This window comes from Cololabis saira, chromosome 7 (genome assembly GCF_033807715.1).
Source record: "Cololabis saira isolate AMF1-May2022 chromosome 7, fColSai1.1, whole genome shotgun sequence".
NCBI lineage: Eukaryota > Metazoa > Chordata > Actinopteri > Beloniformes > Belonidae > Cololabis > Cololabis saira.
The window spans coordinates 46,538,169-46,562,439 of record NC_084593.1 but is presented as its reverse complement, the minus strand read 5'-3'; the positions used below and the strand labels follow the sequence as shown (position 1 = coordinate 46,562,439).

Genomic DNA, 24,271 nt, shown 5'->3' with positions numbered 1-24,271 from the left:
CTGTGACAGAATGTGTTGATGTTGTTTGTCATCAGTGTACATCAGCAACATGGTGGTGATGGTGAAACATCCATCCATCCATCCATTATCTATCACTTCATCCTTGCAGGGTCACGGGGGTCTGCTGGAGTCTATCCCAGCTCATTTCAGGTGAAAGGCAGGGGTTCACCCTGGACAGGTCACCAGTCCATCACAGAGACACATACTGTATATACAAACACCCAGACACACTCACACCTACGGGATATTTACAATCACCAATGAACCTACTATGCATGTTTTTGGACTGTGGGAGGAAACTGGAGTACCAGGAGGAAACCCACGCAAGGGATAAAGCAGATATAGATAATGGATGGATGGATGGATGTTTCACACTCTAGAATGTTTTTGATAGTATACTTTATAGTTATAGTGTTTTATATTTATTTACAGTATTTTCTTTAAAATTTTCCTTAAACTTGAAGATAGAACTGCACATTTTTAGGTCGTTGTAACAACTATTCCATATTTCTCTTGCCTTAACTGATGTCCATCTCTTTTTAATATTAGTTCTTGCTGTCGTCGTCTCAAACAGGAGTTTCCCCCTCAGGTCAGAGTTTCTTTTATTTACAGTTTTCTGCTCTACTATGTCATGGAATTTTATAGTATAATATATATATATATATATATATATATATATATATATATATATATATATATATATATATATATATATATATATATATATATATATTATATCAGAGTATATTAATATATATTATATTTAATAAAGAGATTATTTGTTGGTTTATAATAGTCAGATCTATTAATTATCCTTAAAGCTCTTTTCTGTAACAGGAAAATAGGGTTTGTATTTGTTTTATAGGTGTTACCCCAAACCTCCACACAATAAGTCATGTATGGAACTATGAGTGAGTTATACATCAGAAACTGTGCTCTTTGACTGAAGATATCATTTGTTTTACTTAATATTGCTAGGGTTTTAGACATTTTTGATTTTACACTATTTATATGTGATTTCCAGCAAGGTTTCCAGCAAAGTCTATCATTAAATGTTATTTATCGTGTAAGAGCTCCCCCTGCTGGTCAGTCATCTAAGAGTTATCTAATGCCACTTTTCCACTAGTCTCGCTTCAGCCCGGCTCGGCTCGGCGCGGCTCCACCCGTGTGTTTTTCCACAGCCAGGGGAGAAGTGGGGGGGTGGGGTGAAGCTGCTGTGACTACTCGATTGTGCAACCGCTTTGTTCATGTCGGCGCTGATCAGAAATCAGCTGGAGCCGCGAGCGGCTGAGAGTAAAACAGCCCGTCTACATCCCTTTTTTAATTCTCTCGTCAGCCCCAGGTTTATGAACATCTGCACCTCAGAGTTGGATCACCAAACAGACGTTTGCGCTCTATAATAAAATCGCTGCGTGTCGCTCTCGCGCTGATTCCCGCTTCCTGATTCAAACGTCTGACGGCCCCGCCCCCCGACCAATCCGTGGCGAGGAGGGTGGTGACGTCAGAAATAGTCCCTGCTCAGCCCTGATAGAACCTCGCCAGAATGGTTACAGAAATAGTATCTGCTTGGAGCGGCTCTGCCCGTCTCAGCCCCTAGTGCAAAAGAGCAAGACGGGGCCGTGGCGGGTAGAAGCGAGACTAGTGCAAAAGGGCCATAACTGTACCTGTCGCTCATTGATTATAATAATATTAATTCATAATTAACAGCTCTTTGCTGTCAGACACATAGGCCCCAATAAAAAGTTCAGCAAACAAGCAGTTTGTACCAGTGAGGCGCTGGCTAAACACAGCAGTAATATGATAGTATAATGTTGGATTTTGCCATCGTATCAGCGAGTGAAATGTTCTGCTGTAACTGTCTGCCGGTGTTCCGACAATTTTCGCATGCGCAGTCGATTTTCAAAGTTTGATTGGCTCGTCCATGATTTCTTGCACGATGTAAAATTGATAATATGGGATGTTGAGTATTTGATCCTTCAAGATACATTACCCATGACATGAATTGCATTACACTTTGTGAACATTATACGATAAAGAGAAAAAAAACAATTCTATGGCTTTATTTGATATTCAGTCATTGGCCTTTATTTAACCAGGCAGGTCATTAAGAACATTATTATTTACACTGACGGCCTGGCAAGAGACAAGGAAGTGGTTTAGGGAGTAAAACACAGTAACATTGTAGCTCTACAAAAGGTAGAAAACCATTAGGGAGCATTTTTTGGCAAAGCAGCAAAAAATGGCAGAACACCGGCGTTCTGCCAATTTCTGCTCCCTGCCGAGAAATGCTACTTTGTGGTTCTGCGCATGCGCACAGTCGATTTTCAAAGTTTGCATCATTTCTTGCACGATGTAAAATGGATAATATGGGATGTTTTTAGAGTAGTTTTAGTTTTAGAGTGTTTCATCCTTCAAAATAAACTACCCATGACATGAATTGCATTACACTTTGTGAACATTATACGATAAAGAGAAAAAAAACAATTCTATCACTTTATTTGATATACCTTCAGTCATTGGCCTTTATTTAACCAGGCAGGTCATTAAGAACATTCTTATTTACAATGACGACCTGGCAAGAGACAAGGAAGTGGTTTAGGGAGTAAAACACAGTAAAATCGTATCTGTACAAAAGGTAGAAAACCATTAGGGAGCATTTTTTGGCAAAGCAGCAAAAAATGTCAGAACACCGGCAGCTCTGCAGGAATGGCAGGGACTGGCTGACTGAGCCAGTAGTATCTACTTTAACTGACGGTACAACTTTCACTTACTGTGATGGACTACTCTACTTCACATTGACTAGAACACAATAACTTACTACTGAAAGAACTTGTACTAACTGTAAAGGCTTGAGGTGAACTGTTGTCACGGCACCATACTGGTTCTTGATCTTTATTTGTTGTCATAGTTTCTGTTCTATGTTTTTGAAATATGTGATCACTTATTGGGCTAAACAAACAGATTCTATTAAAATGGGGACACCTAGATAACCATCTGTACTCTGGGTCAGAAGATTGCAATCCAGTCCTGTAAGGGAGAAAAAGGGGCATTTATATCCAAGTAAGAATAGTGAACACACCAAACTAAAAAGCACTGGTCTTACTGGTCGTTCATCTGCTCAGATAAATAGGAAGCTGAGTGAGAACTGAAAAGAGTTAGTGAAAGTGAAACAGCAGTTAGGCTGAACTGAACAAGCAAAGTATGCAGAACATCTGGTCTCGCTGTGAGAAACACCATCATTTCTGCTCAGACACTTCCATGACACTATGTTTTTGCAGTTGTTAAATGTGGTATCTTGTACAACTCAGCAGTAAGGCCTCCTCTCTAACAAACCTATGACCCAACGCTGCCTTCAATCTTTCCATTCAGGTCATGGAAGAATGATTTTTTCATAGACTTTATTAGAGTTCAAGGTCTCTTTTAGGCTAAGAGGCTGATAAGCATGGACTCTTTAAGAACACAAAATCAAAACAACAAGTCATCTACAGGACTGTCTCAGAAAATTAGAATATTGTGATTTTCTGTAATGAAATTACAAAAACAAAAATGTCATACATTGTGGATTCATTACAAATCAACTGAAATATTGCAAGCCTTTTATTATTTTAATATTGCTGATCATGGCTTACAGCTTAAGAAAACTCAAATATCCTATCTCAAAAAATTAAAATATTCTGGGAATCTTAATCTTAAACTGTAATCCATAATCAGCTATATTAAAATAATAAAAGGCTTGCAATATTTCAGTTGATTTGTAATGAATCCAGAATGTATGATAGAAAATAAAGAACTTTATCACAATATTCTAATTTCCTGAGACAGTCCTTTAATCTATTTGTGCTAGTCTATAATCCTGCTCAGCAACCCAGTGTTAATACAAAGAGGTTTTAATTCATGATTCATGTCATTTTCTAAATGTACAGGCAACAAATTTGATGGTAAAAAAACTGACTGTAGATCAGTTGTCTTTTATTTTTGAAGTGATTGCAAAATGAATCAAGTCTGATACAACTGTTGCAACTTGATTTAATGGCCACGAATCAAAGACGGTCCGATAGATCGGCTTCAAGATGAATCACTGGAAAGTTCACTTATTGTTGTAATAATCCTTTAAAAACAAAACAAAGCAGAAATCAAGCATGTAAAAGTTGAACTTCCACGTATGATGAATGCCTTTGTGATAACCTACTTTTTGAAGATGTTACAAGACCAGATGTCTTCATTACTTATAACTTCAATATTAAAGTCATAAAGTACTTTTCAAATCAAAAATGGCATAAAGGATTATTTTTTTATACAGAAAGCAAGACATGTAGTTTGACACAAACAATTATTTATTTTTGTAATTATACTTGCAGGTCATTGGACAGTATGACAAGGACTAATTATCAAGTTATTCTTATAAAAAAAAAAAAAACTTTTTTCATGGATTGCAGCCTTTTCATAGTGACGCATTGTAAAAATATTTGAATTAGAAGCAATCTGACTTTCAGTCCCTGGTCTCTGTCAATGAAGATGCACTTAAAAAACAATTGTAATGTTTTAAGTAATCACTAAATCCCCATTTCAGTTCAGTGCATCCAGTGTTAAATCCAGAAGGGCTTGATTTCCACAGCAGAAACGGTTTCATGGTTTTCTTGCAGGAATTTCTGATGCTGTTCCCTCCATCATTGTGTTTTGGTTTGGTAGTTGCAAGCAAGCGTCTGTGGGTAATCAGATTACTCCTGGAACTGAAAGAGGCAAAGGCTCAACAAGAAGACTCGTATGAACGCGCGTGTTCCTGTCCAGTGCTTGTTTTCATCCTAGGAGTAAATCATGCTGGTTTCATTTCAAGACACATGTTTAGCAGGAGAAATGCAGAGGACAGAATTGTTTTGCAACATCTTTGCTCTTATTTCAACTGAGAAAATAACTAGTAGAACAAGGTGTTTAAACAAGGTGCAGACTCTGCTAATAATCCTTTGGAATTTGAGACCCCCCCAAAAAAGTCTCTACCTCATTATCAAACAAACTCGTTCAATTCTAATTTTGTTTTAAGTGCGAAGAATTTACTCTCGAATAAACGGTTTGTAAATGAACTTTTCCCTCGAATACAAAGAGTTTTCATTGAAATATTCATGTGAAAAGGTGCTCGAGTGCGCTAAACATCTTTGATCCTCCGTATATATCCAGGACCTTTGCCTTGAGAAAGAAAAAGCTAAACTAAAATTCATCATCTGGCGTGACATTAGCAGATCAAAGCACCATTAGTTTGAATACAATTACATGATCAAAAGGCACATATTTCCAAGAGCTGGGAGGGAATTCATGAAAATCGTGCACTTGGTGACAAGTTTTTGATATTTGGCATGGTGTTAGTTATGGACATAAGGTTTTCAAAAACCACCGCAAACAAATTGGGATTTGCGGTTTGCAGAAAATTCAAAATGAATCAATAAGCGAGGCGATAGAGGCAGGAATTGTAGGTGTTGAGTGAGTTTAAACATACACAGCTGATGGTTTTTGTGTGTTATTTTAATACAATCCTATTCTTTCACTGTGACTTAGTTCTGAGGTTATTGTTCATCTTAAATGTGAATGAAGGCCACTGTTCTCACGCAGTGATGTTATTGACACTACTGTCCAATAAACAGAAAATTGCATTCCTTATGGGTGAAAATAGGAGTCTAGAGCCCTCTATAATCTTTCTATGTGACTTCATTCTAGAGATATGGAGTTTTTTGGGCAAAAAACTGACCTTGAAAATTTAATTTGACCTTCAACATGACCTTGAAATAGGAAATATATCTCAGAATTTAATTCCTAGCACCAAAAACATAGAGAAAGTGACAATATTCAACAATCTAGGACTAAGAGGTGAGATATGACCTTTGGTCTTTTCGGCGAGAGCCATTTAGAATTTTCTGCAAACCGGCCACTAGGGGGCGTCACCAATTTGTTTGCAGTGGTTTTTGAAAACCTTATGTCCATAACTAACACCATGCCAAATATCAAAAACTTGTCCCCAAGTGCGCGATCTTTATGATTTTTGACATATTCCCTCCCAGCTACGATAAGGCTTTGCTCTGTCCTTCTTTTCCTCTCTCATTCATATCCACACACGCACTGACTAAGGTGCTGAAGCAGTTGCAGGTATATGAAGGCGTACGTGCACATATACGTGCACACGTTCTAGACAGCAACAGAGGACGAGCATGATTACAAGGAGGAGCATATTGTTCACAGAACAACACGCTGACATTTCCATACAGACACAAAGGAGCCGTCCTTCCACTGAGGGGACTGATTATTCTTCATTACACAAAGAAAACAGATATGTCTTTGATTCTTACGCTGATTAAACTGCTGCCTAAACTAAATGATTATGACCCACCAGTGACACATGGATGATGTGACGACGGTGCTTTTGTTCTTGCATGAACACGGTCAGCACACCCTGACGAACATAGGAACACAAAACCTTTCATCCCACGCTGCAGAAACTCTACATTTTAACAGGAAGATTTGTCTTATTTCTGGTTAAAATGTCTCATTTTTAGTCAAAAGAAATCTCATTACACTTAAAACAAGATTCATCACTGGAAAAAAACAACAATTTTCACCTGTTTCAAGTAGATTTTTACGACGAGTATTAGGGCCAAACTAAGACAAAAAAAAAGGAAATTACGAGAATAAAGTCATAATAATATGAGAATAATACGACGGAGTATTAGGCCCAAACTAAAATGGAAATTACGATCATAAAGTCATGATATTATGAAAATGAACTCGTAAAATTACGAAAATAAAGTCATAATGTTGCGAGAATAGTCATAACATTACGAGAATAAAGTTGTAATTTATGAGAATAAAGTCGTAATTTATGAGAATAAAGTCGTAACATTACGAGAATAAAGTCATAATATTACGAGAATAAATTCATAATATTGAGAGAATAATGTCATAATAATATGAGAATAAAGTCGTAATATTACGAAAATAAAGTCATAATATTACGAGAATAAAGTCATAATGTTGCGAGAATAAAGTCATAATATTACGAGAATAAAGTCATAATATTACGAGAATAAAGTCATAATATTACGAGAATAAAGTCATAATGTTGCGAGAATAAAGTCGTAAAATTACGAAAATAAAGTCATAATATTACGAGAATAAAGTCGTAATTTATGAGACTAAAGTCGTAATATTATGAGAATATAATTTATGAGAACTCTAACAGGAAGGGCAGTCCTGTGTTAAAATGAGGAATATTGAGCATCTTGTGAAGTTATATTTATATATTTATAATATATTTAATATTAAAACTTTATTCTCAAAATATTACGACTTTATTCTCGTAAATTCCATTTCTTTTTTTGTCTTAGTTTAGCCCTAATACTCCGTCGTAGATTTCCACTTAAAATAAGTAGAAAAATCTGCCAGTGGAACAAGATTTTTTTGCTTGTAATGAGAAGATAAATCTTGTCCCACTGGCAGATTTTCCTACTTAATTCAAGTGAAAATTTACTTGAAACAGGTGAAAATTGTCAAATAACAAGTTATTTTTCTGGTAATGACTCTTGTTTTAAGTGTAATGAGATTCTTTTGACTAAAAAAAAGAGACATTTTAACTAGAAATAAGACAAATATTCCTGGTAAGATTTGTTTGAGTTTTTGCAGTGCACAGAACCCTGCACAAAAACATCTATATTAAACGCTCACCACTTAGAAAACTTGTGAAGCCAGCTAATGTATTAACAGAGTCAAGTGAGTGGGGAAAACTGAGAGAGCGCATGACCAAGGCAAATGTTCCGATAAATCAAAGGTTGGGGAGGTTTACTCTCCCACATGGCTCTGAAAAAAAGAAGCCAAACATTTTATCTTTTTGTTTTTGCCCTGGACATATGAATTGTACTGTTGATGTGAGGTCAGGAGGAGCTGACGTCAGAGGTTTTCCTAATGACACTTGCACGGATCTCGCTGGTCCTGATGTCGCTGGTCCTGCTCTCGCTGGTCCTGATCTCGCCGGTCCTGATCTCGCCGGTCCTGGGCGTGAGAGAGTTCTGGCTCCAGCTGTCGATCTGGTAGCTGATCAGCGGCGTGGGGTCCCGCGTGCTGGTCACCCTGAAGTTGGGTTTGCCCGGATTCACAAAGGTGGCCATGCCAGGGAGGGAGCAGGAGGGGATCCTGAGGACGGGTTTGCTGTAATCCTGCTTCCATGCTGCACTAACGCCCTAAAGTACATGGAAAACATGAAGAAGAGGAGTCAGGGAAGCAACATAGATTCATACACTGGCAAAAACTCTAAATGACAAGTACAGGACTGTCTCAGAAAATTAGAATATTGTGATAAAGTTCTTTTCTGTCATACATTCTGGATTCATTACAAATCAACTGAAATATTGCAAGCCTTTTATTATTTTAATATTGCTGATTATGGCTTACAGTTTAAGATTAAGATTCCCAGAATATTCTAATTTTTTGAGATAGGATAATTGAGTTTTCTTAAGCTGTAAGCCATTATCAGCAATATTAAAATAATAAAAGGCTTGCAATATTTCAGTTGATTTGTAATGAATCCAGAATGTATGACATTTTTGCATTACAGAAAATAAAGGACTTTATCACAATATTCTAATTTTTTGAGACAGTCCTGTATTTGTTTCACCTTTAGTTGAATTTACTGAAAAGAATGAAGTTTTGCAATATATTCTAATTTTCCGACCTTCACCTGTATATTATGACATCAATAAATAACAGAGAGCGAGCCAACACATGTTGCTGTCTTTAATGTATCCTGTCCTTTATTTTGTTCATTATTGTTGGTTCGTTGTTTATGTGTGTGTGTGTGTGTGTGTGTGACAGACGTGCATGGGACAATTGTGAAATACGGAACGCAACTTTTAATTCCCAATTACGTAACAATTCCGTATTTCAAGGGACGGGTAGCAACCCTGGTTGTCATGAAAGTGAGCGTTATGTGACGTTATGTGACGTTTTCTTAAGCTGTAAGCCATAATCAGCAATATTAAAATAATAAAAGGCTTGCAATATTTCAGTTGATTTGTAATGAATCCAGAATGTATTACATTTTAGTTTTTGTAATTGCATTACAGAAAATCACAATATTCTAATTTTCTGAGACAGTCCTGTATAAAAATGGGGAGCTCTAAAGAACGTAATTTACCTTCCATATGCATTTCTTTGATTATTATTGTGTTCTTTGTGGGATGGATTATATACACGATACAAATGTAACTGCCTGCATTCAAGGCTGTTCGTGGATCATTGTAGAGGTGACTGGGAGATTGGACTTTTGAATTTAGGATATTGTAGGAGACCGGTTCAATTATGACTGATCTTGTTTATTGGTTGTTTGTGTTGTATTCATTTTTTGTAATTTTGTCTTCTCCTTCTTTTAATTTTTATTTTTATAGGTTATATATAATATGATATAGTGAGGAAGGGACAGGACTAAATATGCGTTTTGCTTCCTCCTGTTCCCTCTCCAACACATTGTTTTGCTGTGTGTTTTATTTTTGAATGAGACTGTTAAATTGTTTTGCTTTTTTTACATTTTGATGCTTTTAATTTGATTGCGTTTTGTTGTGTTCGCACAAAGCCAACAATAATAAAATAATAATAATAATAAAAAAATCTTACCAGGAATATTTGTCTTATTTCTAGTTAAAATGTCTCATTTTTTTGTCAAAAAATATCATTACACTTAAAACAAGAGTCATCACCAGAAAAAACAACAATTTTCACCTGTTTCAAGTAAATTTTCACTTGATATAAGTAGAAAAATCTGCCAGTGGAACAAGATTTATCTTCTTATTACAAGCAAAAAAAATCTTGTTCCACTGGCAGATTTTTCTACTTATTTTAAGTGAAAATCTACTTGAAACAGGTGAAAATTGTTGTTTTTTCCAGTGATGAGTCTTGTTTTAAGTGTAATGAGATTTTTTTGACTAAAAATTAGACATTTTAACTAGAAATAAGACAAATATTCTTGTTAAGATTTTGTGTTTTTGCAGTGTAATACTATGTAAGAAGTCACTACAGTGGAGATCTAATGAAAATTATGGTTTTATACAAAATAAACATTTGTTTAAACTAACACTGATATACCAGCAATATGTTGTAGTATATGTTGTATAGTAATCTAATATAACTGTAATAACTGTAATAATAACCGATCTGCATGATGCGCAAGATGCTCGGCACGTCACGTGTGAGAACGCGCAAGACTTTTCTATATGAAATATTTATTGATCAATTTTCACCTGTTTCAAGTAAATTTTCACTTGAAATAAGTGGAAAAATCTGCCAGTGGGACAAGATTTATCTTCTCATTACAAGCAAAAAAATCTTGTTCCACTGGCAGATTTTTCTACTTAAAGTGAAAATTGTACATGTTGAGTTTGGTGTCTGTCTTATGTCTATATGTATTTGAGTTGTTTTTTTGTTATTGTTATACTGAACGTCACTATGGTGTGGCACATTATAGAAAAATAAAGTATAAAAAAAATAAAGTGAAAATTGTAGTTTTTTATTTTAACTAGAAATAAGACAAATATTCTTGTTAAGATTTTAAAGAAGAGTTTTTGCAGTGTACAAAGGATTTTTGGGGCCCATTTCTAAGTCATTTTGAGGTGAATGTTTGCTGGATTACTCTGTTAATGCAACTTCAACCAGACAATAGCTAAGATGACTACACAGCTGAAACAATATCTCTGGGAATTATTCAAGCATCAGATGGTTCAAAAATTGTATAATGTGAAACCTAACCTCTTTAATATCTTCTGTATCACTGTCTGTCCCGCTGCCTGTAGAAATAAAAGTAATCACATCATCAGGTTGAAAAATGCAAAAAGGAAGAATTCAATTCAATGTTGAACACCACATCCAGTATATTGGACACCATAAAAAGTCACACAGTGCAACATTGTAAGATACAGTATCTATCTTACTATAACATATCTATGTTAAAGTTTAGGGAATATTTGGGGTATGAAGTACTGATGGGTACTTCACACAATTCCACAATACTGGAAGGTAAGCCAACCTGTGGTAGGTAAGGTCGGCTTATATGAGGATTCCAAATGTGCACTTGGCACCAGGACTGATCAGGACTGACCAGGACTGATCAGGGGCCTCATTTATAAAGCTCGCTTGCGCACAAAACAGGGCTTGAAAGATGCGCACGCCACCTTCTACACAAAGGTTGGGATTTAAAATGAAAAAACTAACCGAAAAATCTTTAAGCCAACCCTGACCCTCACGCAGGAACATTTTGAAGATATGGGGAACTGGCGACGCAGGCGGTGAGGTGGTGAAATGAAGCCAGATTCATGTCATACTGTTAATGTCATCACATATCAGACTTATAGATCCATGAACACCCAAGCCGGTGTTCTGCCGAGGTGTTCTACCTCGGCAGAAAATACTACCGTACCATCCCCGTTTTTTTTTTATCTCAGTTTCTTTTTGTTCAAAGGCTTTTTCATGTAAATAGATGATTTAACAGCAGCAAGTCAGAAAGTGCTTTACATAGATCTATGTGTACGACGCTTCAGCAAAAGAAAAAAACCTGTCAGATGACGCTTCCACATAGATACATGTTGATGTTGATGTCGGCGTGTCCGCGGTGCAGGACACGTCGTGCCAAAAAGAGATTGCCTGCAAGAATCTGATTTCTCCCCTGCTATCGCTCAACGGGCTGCTGTGCGCGCTCCCGCGGCCAGAAATCACATCCTGGCAGGGAATCACTTTTTACTACTGTGACCACCAAATGATGTGGTTTTCCTGCCTCCACCTCATCCACAACATCTCCATCTCAGTCTCCGTGAAATGTATTGGCACGGTGGCTCGACACGTCTCATTCATGCTGACGCACAGCAGAACCAGGCAGGTGGCGCTGTGCATGCTCAGCATTCATATGCAAATACAGTCATGAACTACTTTGCATTGCCCATTCATGGTAGAAAGTGGGCGTGTAGAGGGCGGGGTATGAGGCGAATTCACGTGGGCAACCTTCCAGCTGGACTGTGATTTATAAAGAGAACATTGCGTGCAGATGTGCGTGAACACGGTTTTATAAATCCAGATTTTTATGTGCGCACGCCATTTTCGGCTTTTGAGCGCACGTACACTTTTAGTATGAATCCTACGCACTCTTTTATAAATGAGGCCCCTGGACTGACCAGGACTGGTCAGGATATACAGGACTGTCTCATGAATCCAGAATGTATGACATTTTTGTTTTTGTAATTGCATTACAGAAAATCACAATATTCTAATTTTCTGAGACAGTCCTGTATAATAACTGTATTAACTGTAATAATAACCGATCTGCATGATTCGCAAGACGCTCGTCACGTTACGCGTGAGAACGCGCAAGACTTTTCTATACGAAATATTTATTGATCAATTTGAACTTTTACCTCATAGGCTGTTATTACTAAATGTTATCATTAAGTGAGAAAAATTAATTCCATGACTTTTCCAAAACTTTTCCAGGCCTTTGAAAATGACATTTTCAAATTCCATGTTTTTCAAAATGTATGAACCCTGAGTGTAAAAATGATTGTTCTGTGATGTGTGTGAATATCTTCCCAAGCGTTTGGTGCATGTTTGCGTCTCACCGCAGCACGAGGAAGCTGGAGAGATCTGTAGTGGGTAGGAATGGGAGGAGCTGACGGTCTGCTCTTCGTTCTCAGTGGTCACTTCGATCGTCTGGCACACGTACGGGACCTGCTCGCTGTTGATCACGTGGTCGTCCACTGAACTGTGAATTGCTTCATATAGACAGACGGTATTCATAATGACAAACAAACAAAAAGCAAAAGAAAACAACGAAATTTACAATGGAGATGACGGTATAGAAATCTAGACGCATCAATGGCATCAAAGTTAAAAGAAAAAAAAGAAATCCCTACTCTAGTACCTGATGCACTGTCTGTCACTGTGACCTCTACCCCTTCCTCCTTGATCAAGTCCTGCTTGCTATGATCAACAGGTCCAGGATAAACTTCAGGAGATGAAGAATAGATCTAAAAAGCAAACGGAGAAATAGAGACTTTTAATCATCAAGGAATACTGTAGTTAATTTATTTATTCATGTACACACATTATATATATATATATATATATATATATATATATATATATATATATATATATATAGTGGGGCATAAAAGTACTTAGTCGGCCACCATTGTGCAAGTTCTCCCACTTAAAACGATGAGAGAGGTCTGTAATTTCCATCATCGGTAACTTCAAATATGAGAGACAGAATGGGGGGAAAGAATCCAGGAAATCACATTATAGGATTGTTACTGAATTAATTGGTAAATTCCTGGGTAAAATAAGTATTTGGTCACCTACAAACAAGCCAGATTTCTGTCTTTCACAGACCTGTAACTTCTTCTTTAAGAGGCTCCTCTGTCCTCCACTCGTTACCTGTATTAATGCACCAGTTCTAACTGGTTATCAGTATAAAAGACACCTGTTTTAACTGGTTATCAGTATAAAAGACACCTGTTTTAACTGGTTATCAGTATAAAAGACACCTGTCCACAACCTCAAACAGTCACACTCCAAACTCCACTATGGCCAAGACCAAAGAGCTGTCAAAGGACGTGAGAAACTAAATTGGAGACCTGCACCAGGACCAGGACCTGGACCAGGACTAGACCTGGACCAGGACTCAGACCTGCCCCAGCTGGGAAGACTGAATCTGCAACAGGTAAACAGCTTGGTGTAAACAAATCAACTGTGGGAGTAATTATTAGGAAATGGAAGACATACAAGACACTGATAACTCCCTCCATCTGGAGCTCCACCAAGATCTCACCCCGGGGGGTAAAAATGATCACCAGAACGGTGAGTAAAGATCCCAGAACCACACGGAGACCTAGTGAAGGACCTGCAGAGAGCTGGGACCAGAGTAACAAAGGAACCATCAGTAACACACTACGATTAGGGACTCAGATCCTGCAGGGCCAGACGTTCCCCTGCTGAAGACAGGACATGTCCAGGTCTGAAGTTTGCTAGAGAGCATTTGGATGATGCACAAGAGGATTGGGAGAATGTTATATGGTCAGATGAAACTTTTTGGTAGAAACACAACAGCTGAGTTGCATCCAAAGAACACCAAACCTATTGTGAAGCACGGGGGTGGAAACATCATGGTTTGGGGATGTTTTTCTACAAAAGGGACCAGGACTGCTGATCCGTGTAGGGAAAGAATGAATGGAGCCGTGTATCGTGAGATTGTGAGTGAGAACCTCCTTCCATCAGCAGGACATTGAATATGAAACGTGGCTGGGTCTTTCAGCAGGACAATGATCCAAACACATCGCCACGGCAACGAAGGAGTGGCTTCGTAAGAAACATTTCAAGGTCCCCGAGTGGCCCAGCTAGTCTCCAGATCTCAACCCCATAGAAAATCTTTGGAGGCTAGTTGAAAGTCCATGATGCCCAGCGACAGCCCCAAAACATCACTGCTCTAGAGGAGATCATGGAGGAACGGACCAATCACTGCTCTAGAGGAGATCATGGAGGAACGGACCAATCACTGCTCTAGAGGAGATCATGGAGGAACGGACCAATCACTGCTCTAGAGGAGATCATGGAGGAACGGACCAATCACTGCTCTAGAGGAGATCTGCATGGAGGAACGGACCAATCACTGCTCTAGAGGAGATCATGGAGGAACGGACCAATCACTGCTCTAGAGGAGATCATGGAGGAACGGACCAATCACTGCTCTAGAGGAGATCATGGAGGAACGGACCAATCACTGCTCTAGAGGAGATCATGGAGGAACGGACCAATCACTGCTCTAGAGGAGATCATGGAGGAACGGACCAATCACTGCTCTAGAGGAGATCATGGAGGAACGGACCAATCACTGCTCTAGAGGAGATCATGGAGGAACGGACCAATCACTGCTCTAGAGGAGATCATGGAGGAACGGACCAATCACTGCTCTAGAGGAGATCATGGAGGAATGGACCAATCACTGCTCTAGAGGAGATCTGCATGGAGGAACGGACCAATCACTGCTCTAGAGGAGATCATGGAGGAACGGACCAATCACTGCTCTAGAGGAGATCATGGAGGAACGGACCAAAATACCAGCAACAGTGTAGAAAACCTTGTGGAGACTTACAGAAAACATTTCACCTCTCTCATTGCCAACAAAAGGATATACAGGACTGTCTCAGAAAATTAGAATATTGTGATTTTCTGTAATGCAATGAACAAAAATAAAAATGTCATACATTCTGGATTCATTACAAATCAACTGAAATATTGCAAGCCTTTTATTATTTTAATATTGCTGATCATGGATTACAGCTTAAGAAAACTCAAATATCCTATCTCCAAAAATTAGAATATTCTGGGAATCTTAATCTTAAACTGTAAGCCATAATCAGCAATATTAAAATAATAAAAGGCTTGCAATATTTCAGTTGATTTGTAATGAATCCAGAATGTATGACATTTTTTTTTTTTTTTTTTTTTTTTTTTTTTTTAAATTGCATTACAGAAAATAAAGAACCTCATCACAATATTCAAATTTTCTGAGACAGTCCTGTATAACAAAGTATTGAGATTAACTTTTGTTATTGACCAATAACTTATTTTCCACTTTAATTTGCAAATACATTATTTAAAAATCACACAATGTGATTTTCTGGATTTTTTTTTTTCCATTTTGTCTCTCATAGTTGAGATTTACCTGTGATGGAAATTACAGGCCTCTTTTCTTTTTCAGTGGGAGAACTTGCACTACTGGTGTCTGACTAAATACCTTTATGCCCCACTGTGTGTGTATGTGATATATATATATATATATATATATATATATATATATATATATATATATATATATATATTTATATTTGCATAAACTATATCTACACAAGCCTGCCACCACCATGAGCATAGTCTTCAGTTACTCGTATAACCTTCTACCTTTGAAACAGACGCTCTTCAATCAGTCCAATTCAAACTCACCTGTTAAAACGTCCCTATTTGCTGTGACCCTTATGCAACTTATCTGTTTAGCAACATTGTTATCTAATCTATTCTTTTTACTGCTTTTTGTCATGTCGTAATTTTAAGTGAGGTGACCTTGGTTATAGGAAGGTGAAAACAAATGAAATGTATTATTATTAATATCAAACTGATTATGTCGTAATGATTTTCCGACCTGAAAAAAAATTACATGTATTAACAGATTAAAATAAGCTCACTAGAAATAAAAACATGCAGTATATTCGGTTAGAAACAAAACACAAAGTAAGAATCACTGCTTTTTTTTTAAGATACAATTTTGATTTCTTATAGCTTCATAATGTCCAATCATGATACATAAAAAAAAACAAAAAAAAAAAAAAACCAACCAGTGGTCGTCTGCCAGTCTGTTTATGTTCATTTACCTCTTTCCTTCCCTTTGGGTTTCCCTCCTTATCTGTCTTCTTCTTTCCTAAATGAACACACCGAAAACTGTGAACTCTTACGGAAAAATGTTTAATAGCTAGTTTCAAGTATCTTCGTACAGTTAATACAAAATTATACTGTAACCTAAAACAGCCCCGGCATCAGCAAAACCACCACTCACCCTTTTTCAAGCTTCTCTCCGTGGACGACAGCATTTTATAAACTCTGAAGGCATTGGTTCCCTTTTTGATGCTTTTATCCTTCACCTCTTCGATGTCTGGTAGGCTGTTCATGGCGCAGCGGAAATTGGCCTTCCACGTCTTTGGATCTGGACGGTCGGCCCCCGGCTGATACTTCCCTGAGCACAGAGAATTAGACAGAGCTATTGGGCCGACTGCACTGGGACTAGGTGGGCTGAAGTTAACTATTTAATTAGTTAAGCTAATCCAAAATGCAGCAGCGTGAGTGCTGACAGGAATCAGCAGGAGAGACCACGTCTCTCCAGTGTTAGCATCGCTCCATTGGCTACCCGTAAAATTCAGAATCCAATTTAAAAATCGTATTACTTGCATATAAAGCCCAAAACGGCTTAGCTGCGCATTATTTGCAAGACCTGATAGTGCCTTATGTTCCTGGCAGAGATCTCCATTCTCGGAGTGCAGGTTTACTCGTAGTTCCTAGAGTATCTAAATGTAGATTTGGAGGGCGGGCGTTCTGCTATCAGGCACCATTACTTTGGAACCAACTTCCAATCTGGGTTAAGGAGGCTGACACCACCTCCACCTTTAAAACTAAACTTAAAACCTTTCTGTTTAGTAAAGCCTATAGTTAGTGTTTAGTAAACCTCTAGCTGGTGTTGGTAAATCTCTAGGTAATGTAAACTCTAGTGTGTTAGAGTTGCTCCTGTAGCTTCTTGTGCTGGCCCCCCTTTTCTCCTTTTTTCTCTCTTTTGTACATGGTGCAGCATGCTCTGCCGGTGGCGAAGAGCATCTCTGAATGCACAACACCGGAACCTGCAGCGTGGGAGTGAGAGGGGCAGGGTAACGGCCTGGTCAGGCGGGGGAGAGATTTGTCCGTCAAGAATTCTCTCCGTGGCCCTGCCCCTTCTCAACCTTTCCCCGACCCTGAACCTAACCTGGGGCTTGATGATTGGGCCGGAGCTTCGGGAGCTGTGTGCAATGTTACCAGGGTGTGTGTTACCAGTGTGTGTGTTACCAGTGTGTGTGTTACCAGTGTGTCTGTTACCAGTGTGTCTGTTACCAGTGTGTCTGTTACCAGTGTGTCTGTTACCAGTGTGTCTGTTACCAGTGTGTCTGTTACCAGTGTGTCTGTTACCAGTGTGTCTGTTACCAGTGTGTCTGTTACCAGTGTGTCTGTTACCAGTGTGTCTGTTACCAGTGTGTCTGTTACCAGTGTGTATGTTACCAGTGTGTATGTTACCAGTGTGTGTGTTACCAGTGTGTATGTTACCAGTGTGTATGTTACCAGTGTGTGTGTTACCAGTGTGCGTGTTACCAGTGTGTGTGTTACCAGTGTGTATGTTACCAGTGTGTATGTTACCAGTGTGTGTGTTACCAGTGTGTGTGTTACCAGTGTGTATGTTACCAGTGTGTATGTTACCAGTGTGTGTGTTACCAGTGTGTGTGTTACCAGTGTGTGTGTTACCAGTGTGTATGTTACCAGTGTGTATGTTACCAGTGTGTGTGTTACCAGTGTGTGTGTTACCAGTGTGTGTGTTACCAGTGTGTATGTTACCAGTGTGTACGGCCCAGCGCATGAAGAGCGGAGCGTCCTTCTCCAAGTCCCACCCGTGCCGTGCAGCGTGCATCCATGGGATCTGGAAGATTCTCTTTTCCTACAAACAGTATATAGATTTTAACATGTCAACTACAGCACTGTATAAATACGCGTCTTTGAGATCTTTTAAAAGCTCTATATAAATAAAATTGATTATTATTATTATGATAAATGTATTTGTGTACAAATGTATACTTACTTTGTTAACCCATTTCAGTCCTGGTATCTGGCAAGAATTGATCTGTTCTTCCAGCCACGGCCGCATCCGCATTCTCTCTACTGGCATACTGCCCTGAAAGACAAGCGGCTACATGTAGTCATGGGTATAATTTAGACATTAAAAGATGCAGATATCATGATTGCTGTGAAACACACATCCAATTTTTTGTTTTGTTTTTGATCTGTGGTCTTGTTTTTCGATTTGGGGTCTGTACTGCTGTTTGCACCCACTTAAAATGACACAACATTCCAGGAATATCCTTATTTCATATCAAATCAGAGTTTTATAAGAGGTTATATACACCTGTGTATCCAATAATCATGTCTGACAAATCCCCCATTTGTCTAGCTTAGCATAGTCACTGGAAATTGATCGATATACCTTGCCTAAGTGACAAAATAAACTTTCCAATATCTCAAAAACTGTTTTATTGACATGCTGTGACTTGTATGTTAACTTCTGTAAAAATAACTATAAAATAAAGACAAATGAGATGCAACAATCCTACAAATAGATACATAAAAAGAAACTATATTTTGTCAAGGCACCATTACGTGAGCACAGTGTTAGATGTGACCAGAGTTCACTACAGGACTGTCTCAGAAAATTAGAATATTGTGATTTTCTGTAATGCAATTACAAAAACAAAAATGTCATACATTCTGGATTAATTACAAATCAACTGAAATATTGCAATGTATTGCAATATTGCTATGTAACTTTGAGGAGCATGGTAGGAACCCTTCCACACTAAAGAACTACACATTTTTACGGCTTTGACTGCTTTACGGCATACGTCACTTCCCCCTCCTTCCCCATTCGTAGTGGAGACCAAAGCTGGGCGGGGCGTGGAGCGCAGAGCTCAGCAGAAGCTGGTATCATGGCAGAAGCAGCGGAAAAACCCAAGAAAATACAAGTTTTATCGGAGGAGGTGAAAAAAAGAAAGCGGGAGAGTAACAAGCTAAATGCCCAGACAAGAATAAACATTGTCCCGGCGTTCACTCGCTGGCGTGGGCTGAAAGACGAGGAGGGATGTACAATACAATTGAATAGAATTACAGCACTAGAGGAAAGAATGCAATGCAAAGAAAATGTATAGAACATTTCTACTATTTTTCCTGAGAACTGTAAAGTTGTGCAGGGCTGATCTGCAAAACATTCAGTTATTCACAGGTTATAAAGTATTTTTTTATTTTGTCAGTAAGTATGTTGGACTACTAATTTATGACAAAGTCCCTCTAAAAAACGTGACAGGAAAAAGGTGCAGCAGAACAAAACCAGAGCGTATTTGTAATTTGGGGCGCATTATCTGGCTGAATCAGGACTAATAAAACCAAGTTGAAATTAGTGATTTTCAACTTCGTCATATTATATTGTTTAGCCAAAAATAGATACATTACCTCTTCGCTATCCATCCTGCAAACGACCGCTGAAAACAGAAAAGTAGTTTTGAAAGTCCGTCCCGTCTTATTTCATTCACTATCAAAACAAATGCAGCGACGGGGACAGGAGTTTTCCGGCAGTACGCGCTGGTGCTCATGGGAAATGTAGTTCTTTCTGGTAAAGCACTACCGCTTTTGTCCAAAGGAGCCGCCAAACTCAACAAAAGCTGAAAGTTACATTGTGCTGCTTTAAGAAAACTCAAATATCCTATCTCAAAAAATTTGAATATTCTGGGAATCATAATCTTAAACTGTAAGCCATAATCAGCAATATTAAAATAATAAAAGGCTTGCAATATTTCAGTTGATTTGTAATGAATCCAGAATGTATTACATTTTAATTTTTTTTTTTTTTTTTTTTTTTTTTTTTTTTTAAATTGCATTATAGAAAATAAAGAACTTTATCACAATATTGTAATTTTCTGAGACAGTCCTGTATACCAGACTTTTTGAGTTAGGCCTTTTGAGAACTATTATATCATCTTACTTGATTAAACCTGGGGCTCTTTTTCCATAATATTTAATTATTTTTTTATTACTGAGAATGATGTCTTCTTTGTCAGAGATATCCAATTCAAGTCCGTTTCTAGTTTGCAGCCTATTATTCTTCTCAAATTGGATTCTCTTTTTGATAGTAACATATCTGTGTGAAAAAACAGCAGCTTCAAGAAACGGGTGTGAAAAAACCACAAGTGTGACATGTGAAACCCTTATTCTATTTGTGTACGTTGAAATGGTGTCATGCATTAACTTTTGTTAATGTGAAGTTGTGAACTGGAAGCTAATTATTGGAGTTTACCAACCCCAATTCTGACAGAAACCTCATTCTTTTGCTGGAATGAATAGGACCAAGTATTGTTAACGATATTGACGTATCTGGAAAAGACAACAGTGCACAAACTCTGTGTCAAAACTACAGAAGAATTTCAAGCTAAAACACAGTCTACATCCCTGGGTGATAAAATATAATGGAGAGAAATGAAGAAAAAAAAACATGCCAAATGGACATAATCAATTTAAATTATTATAATAATTATCACAATGCATAATTCACATGCTGGTCTATTATTCTCTATTATGTATTCAAATAACCCGGCAATCACTGTGTCCAAGTGCTGGGCTTCGTTAAAATATAGTTCCCTACTTTTATCTATTAACAAGGTTATGTCTCATTTTACATAGTTATTTATATGCAAGGAAACGTTTAAAATATATATGTCATGAAATGGTATTCTTAAATAAAACTGTTAAAACAGCAATCCTTTCCCATCTGCAGCTCCAGAAAATCTGACCCCAAATACATTAAAAACAGTGGATAAATGATGTTATTTACAGGGGAAACTGGCAGTGAGGAGGGGACTGTATGTTTTACAAATGGCAGGGTTCACACACATTTTAACCAACAAGTTTCCATGAATTTCCCATGACTTGGCAGCAAGTTTCCATGACTATACATGACCCTCTAAAACATCAATGTATGAATGAAATATAGGAATAAAACTATGTAAAAACTCACCACAGTGGAGATCTAATGACAATTATGGTTTTATACAAAACAAACATTTTGTACCAGCAATATGTTGTAGTATACAGGACTGTCTCAGAAAATTAGAATATTGTGATTTTCTGTAATGCAATTACAAAAACAAAAATGTCATACATTCTGGATTCATTACAAATCAACTGAAATATTGCAAGCCTTTTATTATTTTAATATTGCTGATCATGGTTTACAGTTTAAGAAAACTCAAATATCCTATCTCAAAAGATTTGAATATTCTGGGATTCTTAATCTTAAACTGTAAACCATAATCAGCAATATTAAAATAATAAAAGGCTTGCAATATTTCAGTTGATTTGTAATGAATCCAGAATGTATGACATTTTTTTTTTTTTTTTTTTTTTAAATTGCATTACAGAAAATAAAGAACTTTATCACAATATTGTAATTTTCTGAGACAGTCCTGTAAAAGTAAAGGTTCTGCTCTCCACGGCCTGCTGTGATCAAAGTCCAGTTTGACACTCCCTGTTGCACATTACACGCTGCCAACAGACTTATGACAAGAATGAGCTCGGGAACACGTTGAACAGGCTGATATAAGACTAAATATCCTCCCTTTGCTGAGCAGCAGGCCATGAAACTAATCTCAATACTTTAACAGCCCTTTGCTCACAAGCTGATTGTAGTGGAATATTATTGTATCTTTAATATTACTGTTTGTAACTAATTGTAATGCTAAATAACATAACTCACAAGTTTTAATACACATCTAAACTTTACATACAGTATAATATTTATGTACATTTGTTGGTGTTTTAATGATTCTGTTCTGTTTTGGTCTTGTCTATCAAACGCGTTTCAGTGGAGTAAACATGGCAGTAAAGTGGAGACACTAAAGGCTGATTTATGGTTCCGCGTCCGTAGGTTCTCCGTACGGTGCGCGTCGCCGCGTACCATATGCCGTCGCCGCGACGCGGAACTAAAGGCTGATTTATGGTCCTGCGTTACACCGACGCAGAACCTACGGCGTAGGCTATGTGCGTCGATTTGACGCAGAACCATAAATCAGGCTATACGCAGGTCAGATAACACACTGCACATAAACAACTACTGCTGTGGAAAACACAGACAGGAAAAGAGGAAACATATTCAACACAAGCCAGCCCAGTCCTCTTACCGACCCCGCTGTCATGTCTCTGTGAGGGTAATGTTTGGTTAGGAAGTAGAGTTTAGGTCCAAAGTTAACTGCGCTTCTGCCAAAACCTTTACAGCTAAAAGTGAGAACAAATCTAGTCGACAAACCCACTGGAAACACTCTAGCAGTGCTTTCACCTGCAGAGCGGAGTGTGGGTCTGTTATGTCGAGCTGCAGGAAGTGAAGTGTTTGAAAGCAGGGTTTATACGCGGAAATAAACCTACCTGTTCGTGTGGACGGCCTTATCGCTTCACTGTGCCGGTGTCGGGGCGACAAGTGCAGCCCGGGGAGGGAGGGACAGTTCGAGCTGGACCGGGGCGAGGGTGGGCAGCCTTAGTTCTGTTTATCCATTCAGACCGAAAGCAAAACAACTGCTGCTTCGGGAAGTGTGAGCTCGGGCTGGAAATCCCCCTCCCGACCGCTGCTGAGCTCCGGCCTGGGTTATGGTTCCGCGTCGCGGCCACGGCGTAGGGTACGCGGCCACGCGCACCGTACGCCGTAGGCCTCTGCGTCGGTGTGACGCGGAACCATAAATCAGCCTTTAGGGTCGGCTTCAAGCAACATCGCGGAAGTCGCAGCAGTAGAAAAAATATTTACACGAAGAAATCTCACTCGGATATTATTTCTAGACCCGATAGGCCACCCCGTCCCTTGAAATACGGAATTGTTACGTAATTGGGAATTAAAAGTTCCGTATTTAACCAATAGGGGCATATACAGGACTGTCTCAGAAAGTTAGAATATTGTGATAAAGTTCTTTATTTTCTGTAATGCAATTAAAAAAACAAAAATGTCATACATTCTGGATTCATTACAAATCAACTGAAATATTGCAAGCCTTTTATTATTTTAATATTGCTGATTATGGCTTACAGTTTAAGATTAAGATTCCTAGAATATTCTAATTTTTTGAGATAGGATATTTGAGTTTTCTTAAGCTGTAAGCCATGATCAGCAATATTAAAATAATAAAAGGCTTGCAATATTTCAGTTGATTTGTAATGAATCCAGAATGTATGACATTTTAGTTTTTTTAATTGCATTACAGAAAATAAATAACTTTATCACAATATTGTAATTTTCTGAGACAGTCCTGTATCGTGTTTTTATGCACAAGTTAAAAACAAGAACACAACATTTCAATTTATTTTGATAGGTTCGACAATAGTCTTAAAGCTAGTTTGAAATGTAGATATATGAGCCTACTTAAGTAAATAAAGCATAATTGACTCCTTTATCTACCCTATTTTTTCAGGTTCTCATTTGGCTACCCTTTGTGCTTAAATTTGTTCAATGGGTTGGCTATCAGAATCTACCATACTCAGAAATACATCCATAAAAGTATGCGACCCCACATGTGAATAGACGATCTTTGAAGTGGATTTCGTTTTCACTTCCTCGTGGGCCCCGCCCCCACCTGATCCACAACCGGCCGTTTCTGAGCGGCGGCTGCTGGAAACGAAACCAGAGACTCACAATAACAACACACTCAATAACACACTCATAACACACTCACAACACACTCAATAACTACACACACTCACAACACACTCACAACACACTCAATAAAACACTCAGTAACAACACACTCAATAACAACCAGAGCTGGTAGAGGAGCCAAAAATTGTACTCAAGTAAAAGTACTGTTACTTCAGAATAATATGACTCAAGTAGAAGTAA

The 24,271-nt window shown here is 38.1% G+C and overlaps 1 protein-coding gene across 4 annotated transcripts; it reads right to left on the bottom strand.

The window, feature by feature from the left end:
* Positions 1-7,017: 7,017 nt before the first annotated feature.
* On the bottom strand, positions 7,018-23,087 carry irf2b (interferon regulatory factor 2b). 4 transcript variants are annotated; one of them, XM_061725967.1, is made up of 10 exons: positions 22,816-23,087; positions 19,855-19,883; positions 18,434-18,526; positions 18,193-18,292; positions 16,619-16,795; positions 16,437-16,483; positions 12,932-13,037; positions 12,630-12,782; positions 10,774-10,811; positions 7,018-8,216 (listed from the first exon to the last, which is right to left on the bottom strand). In XM_061725967.1, exons 2-10 carry the CDS (start codon positions 19,867-19,869, stop codon positions 7,911-7,913), a joined length of 1,035 nt encoding a protein of 344 aa, XP_061581951.1. In that variant the 5' UTR covers positions 19,870-19,883; positions 22,816-23,087; the 3' UTR covers positions 7,018-7,910. The 4 variants fall into 4 exon arrangements, with proteins under 4 accessions (XP_061581951.1, XP_061581953.1, XP_061581954.1 ...); XM_061725969.1 differs by lacking the exon at positions 19,855-19,883 and having other exon boundaries at positions 18,434-18,541; XM_061725970.1 differs by lacking the exon at positions 19,855-19,883 and having other exon boundaries at positions 18,434-18,521.
* Positions 23,088-24,271: the final 1,184 nt, after the last annotated feature.

Coding starts and splice junctions, on each gene's coding strand:
- irf2b (XM_061725967.1), bottom strand. Junction 16,484..16,618: donor GGAGAGAAGCTTGAAAAAGG/GTGAGTGGTGGT, acceptor GTGTTCATTTAG/GAAAGAAGAAGACAGATAAG. Junction 8,217..10,773: donor ATACAGAAGATATTAAAGAG/GTTAGGTTTCAC, acceptor CATGTACTTTAG/GGCGTTAGTGCAGCATGGAA.